This window comes from Agrilus planipennis, unplaced genomic scaffold (genome assembly GCF_000699045.2).
Source record: "Agrilus planipennis isolate EAB-ADULT unplaced genomic scaffold, Apla_2.0 scaffold1826, whole genome shotgun sequence".
Taxonomy (NCBI): Eukaryota; Metazoa; Arthropoda; class Insecta; order Coleoptera; family Buprestidae; genus Agrilus; species Agrilus planipennis.
Genome location: NW_020440477.1, coordinates 1 through 4875, shown reverse-complemented (window position 1 = coordinate 4875; position 4875 = coordinate 1). Strand labels below are relative to the sequence as shown.

The 4875-nt window shown below is 30.8% G+C and overlaps 1 protein-coding gene across 1 annotated transcript; it reads right to left on the bottom strand.

Annotated features, from left to right (window-relative positions):
- Positions 1–778: 778 nt before the first annotated feature.
- LOC108743840 (plastin-2) lies at positions 779–3552 on the bottom strand. Its single transcript, XM_018479436.2, has 6 exons — positions 3397–3552; positions 2616–3043; positions 2082–2550; positions 1812–2022; positions 1184–1716; positions 779–1122 (listed from the first exon to the last, which is right to left on the bottom strand). The coding sequence occupies exons 1-6, from the start codon at positions 3478–3480 to the stop codon at positions 952–954; spliced, it is 1896 nt and encodes a 631-aa protein (XP_018334938.1). The 5' UTR covers positions 3481–3552; the 3' UTR covers positions 779–951.
- Between the last annotated feature and the right edge of the window lie 1323 nt (positions 3553–4875).

Sequence of the window (4875 nt, the reverse complement as noted above, 5' to 3'; positions counted from 1 at the left end):
ATTATATACGTTCTGTCAACTGATGGTTGTCAATTTTTTTTAATGAAAACGTGATAGAAAACTATACTAACATATATGTATTGTACATTTCATGTTACCACTTTCTACTAGATGGCGCCATTATAAAATTTTGGCGCTACAAACTTCAAATTTGAAATAATATACGTAGTATACATACAGCATCAGCAATACAATTTTTATTTTGTGAAATTGATGTTAGGTGGGCTTTTAAGCTTTGTTTTATAATTTTGACTTCAACTTAATTGATTTTATGGAAAGAAATTCTTTTTTTTTTAATGAAAATACACAGTAACTTTCTCTCACATTATAGTAAATGAATTGATATTTATCAAACACATACATTAAATAAAATCAAAAATATTGTAAGGCACCCCTAACCAGTTTGTTTGAGAAAGGTTTGCAAATTTAAAAATGATATTAGTTTATAGGCGATGATTTATTTAGTTAAAAATAATCTAATAGAAATGTAAAGGCAAAACAATTATAACTGCTGTAAAATCTAGTACGTAAATCTCAAAATGAAATTAATTAACTTCTAAAATTAGATGNTAAATATAAAATATCTACATACATATAAAAATAAAAGATATTCTTAATGAATAGTAAATAATTAATTAATACAATATAAGGAATGAATTGATTAATTTAAAAAAAGATAATATTTAGTGATAATTTTAGATCAACCAAACATTATATGTATTAAATGGAATATTTTGGTACTAGTCATAAAATTATTGCACCTATCTGGAATGTTTTCTTTCTGTTAAAAATGTAAAAATGCTTACTAAATCGAATAATTAATTATGCCTATGGAATTAATTTTGGAATGTTGTCGTTATGTGATCACAGAGTTTTCCCAAATAAATTCAACACAGAAACTAAAATAAATGTACAAAAACAGACTGTTTGTGTTTGTGTTGAGTTTTTCATCTAATTTTGAACGCTATCCATATTAGGCACATAGTCGAGTGCCATAAGGCATGCAAAGACTGTCATAACCATTCTCGGCTTTACCTCAGTTATGTCTTCCGGAAGTGCGTACACCCTTGCTCCAGCCTTACGGGCCATCGATATAGCATACTTGGCGTTAGCCAAATTGTCCTAACGGCAAACGATCAAATAAAAATCGATTAATAAACAAGTCGAGTAAATGTTTACTTACTTCTGGGTTTCCCCCTGTTTTAACAAGTTCGTAATTAATAGCGCGAGGCTTAATCGCATCAATTAGGTCAATAACAACTCTGGCGTCGGCAATGGCAGGGTCTTGGAAATTATTAATGGAAGATTTCTTTCCAGCAGACTCTAATTTTTTATTCACCCACTGTACAATCTCCTTCTCGACAATCGGATTTCCTGTTTGTGCAAGCTGGGATAGAATGGAAAGAGTATAAGCTCGCATCAACTGCCAGATTAAGGCCAAAGTGAGTGTAACATTTCCTTCTTGAATGTCCTGGCCAGCAATACCCACGAGGGAGAACTTGATTTCGCGACCCAATTCGACAGCATAGTTGCAGTTTTCCAATTTTTCCATGAATTTCCTAAGGTTGCTAAATTTCCTATGAACCTTGTTCCAATTAACTATACCTGGCTTAATAACGTCATAAAGTTGAAAGATTACCAAACCATCTGCCAAGTCAGAATAGAGCCAATTCACATGGGGTGAAACACCCATTGAATTTATCCAGTTTCTGTATGCTGCAATAAGACATAATCAAATTGTGTACATTTCGACCATTAATAGTGAAAATTGTCACACAACAAATAACAACTTCAAGTGCTTATTAGCTTACTTTTCTCTTCTCTTGTCTCTTCGACAGTTTCATAATCTAAGACGCCGTTTTCTCTATTTAATCCAGGATGATTATTGAAAAGATTGGCAACAAATGCCAAATTCAATTTGTAAACACCATTAACTACATCCTGAGGAGTGACGAACGAACGACACTTTAGTTTTGCAGCTTGTTGTAACATGATTTCTGCTCTTTCCAAAAGGTCTTTTTCCTACAGGATTTTAAAAAGATTAACTAGATACTAGACATAAACAAAACCTACTAAATTACCGTTAAAGCATCAACATTAACTTCTGCTTCTTGTGGCGCAATTTGTTTTAATAAGTACGTGTAAACTTCTGAATCGGTAACGTCGCTTTGGAAGTTAGTTATTCTTCTTGGCGTTCCGGCTTGTTCAAGATGATAATTGACCCATCGAAGCAAAATATTTTCGGGAGAAAGTTTCATTAAATCTTCAATCTTCTCTTCGTCAGTAAGTAAAGATGTTAAGCCAGGACAATGCTCCAATGTTATCTGATTGAACAGTCCTATTCGAATGATTTGCCAAAGAAGTCCTAATACCAGATGAGGAGTCCCTTTCTCCAGACTGTGAGCGTCTATATTAACTACGTTACAACCGATGGCTTGAGCAGAAGATAATGCCAGTGTTAAGTTTTCTAATTTACGATAGAGCGTTAGATTTTTTTTGTTAATCGCTCTTTCGTCGATAGTATCTGGGCAGGAATGGTTGATAACTTTACTGGAAAAGAAAAAATTAAATTAGAAATACGTCCGTTTGTGAGAATTTTAGTTTTGGACATTTACCATAATAGAATTCCGTCTTTTACTTTATCGTATAACAATTTTCCATCAGAGTCTATTGGAAGAAGATGCTGAAGATCCGGATCAAACTTGAGGTTTGAATTAATCCAATCGGAAAAGGCGAGTTGTTCTTCTACACGAACCGAATGCGTTGTTCCTTCATTTGATGCTTCTGAGGTGCCTCCTAAATGCTGGAGGTTCTCTCGTTTTTGGACGACTTGTTTAAAAGTGCTAGCAACCTCGCTGGCTTTTAAATCACTGCAAAGATTCTCGAATTCTGTGTAGGATAATTTTCCTTCTGTAACGGTCCTTTTATTTTTTAATTCTTCTTCCATTTGTCTCACCTTCCATCCGGGGATTTTGAATCCACAAACGTCCAGTGCCACTTTAAGTTCTTTAAGATCAATGTACCCATCGTTATTTTTATCAATCTGCGAAAAAAAAAAAAAGGTTTTCCTTAGTATTTTTTTAAAAATTCTCAAAAAAAAAAATATTCACGTATGTGTAATCATTACGAACGAGAGACTATTTAATCGTAACAGTTATCAAATTTTATTCATAGAAAACTGTTTTCAAACGATTTGATAAGTTATCGCAAAAATCTGCGGTAATAATCGTTGTACCACACCTGTTTCACTTTTACATAATATTCAAACAATTAAATTCGAAATTTTATAGTTATAGGATAATAGTACACGTTATTAAAGAGTTCTATTCAATCCATTCATACATACAAATTATGCTTCAATAGTACATATTATTACACACTTTCAATATTACTTACGGATTTATACCATTCATAAGTTTTCAATTCTTGCATGAATTCATGATGAGAGCTAATATCATGACTAAAACTAGCATCGACCATCTTTTCAACCACAAAAATACGAAACAAATAATGAAACAAATGAACTTCACAAACTAACTGAACGAAATATTGAAAAGAACTTATAGTAGGTAATACCTTAGATATTGTTATCAACTTTATTTTCCATTTCGTTATCACCTATTATTTATCAGGTACCTATTGTGAACAATCGTGTTTTAATTGGACAAAGCAATTATTTATATGTAGAGTTTTCTAAATGGAAATGAAACTAAACACTAACACGAAAAAAATACACGTTATCTTAGTACCTACACATCCAGATTAGGAGTAATTCCTACTTGATTCGTAAAATTGTCAATAATACGCTTTTGGATTAATCTACAGGAAAACATCTTATTATATTCTTTATCAATCATTGTGGGATATTCAACGAGATTTTTATCAGTCTACTCCAGGCCTATAGCCAGAATATGTAATAAGAATAGGCTGAATCCGAACTATACAAGGGATTTTTAGGTATTTATTACAAAATTTCCATAATATTAATAGTAAAATAAATTACAATCTTAAAAAATTAAAACTATAAAAATTGCAAATATAAATGCACGTACAAACCATTTGCTAGCAATTTCTAACAGACCTTTACTTGCTAAAAAATTTTGCTTGTGTCGTCAATTAAGTGTTCAAAGGTATTTTACAGGTTTAATGGCTTAAATCGATTTCGTAATACATATCTTGATAACTACACAATCGACAATAATTATCAAATGTACCTATCGTGTAAAAGCTACCGGCATTGTTTTACATAACTCACTTACAATGTGTTTCATTTTTTTATTTTAATATTTCCGTTTCATTGACTGATAAAGTAACTAGACATCTCTTAAAAGTCAAAACAGTTATTTTTGAAAAACAAAAAAGTTTTATTGAAATAATACTTTGTTTTTGGGGCCTTAACTCATCAAAATTAAATACAAAATTATTCATTTTTTTGATACCTAACATAGATGTGTAAATACAACTATTATCTCTTCGGAAAAGATAAGTACATATTTATAAATAAACTTCTTCCGGAAATATAACTCAGATTAAAATATTAACTTTACTGCCTTGTACCTATCATGAAAATAAACCGATTTTCATACAAGTTACATTAAACTTTCTTTTTGAATAAGACAGATACCTATTTGGAAAAATCCCCAAAAGTAAAAAAGGAAATAGCTAAAATAATATCTCTATCAAATGTTCTAAGTTTCCATTTCTGATAATGTAATCATAATAAATCAATAAATAAAAACAATTATTGACCATGATAGTAGGTAATACGTGAAAAATAGATCCAATTAATAATATTCACTTTTATAGAATACATATAAAATAAAACAAAACAATCCATATATGCTCATGTACTCTAATCTCATTGCTGTCTAAATA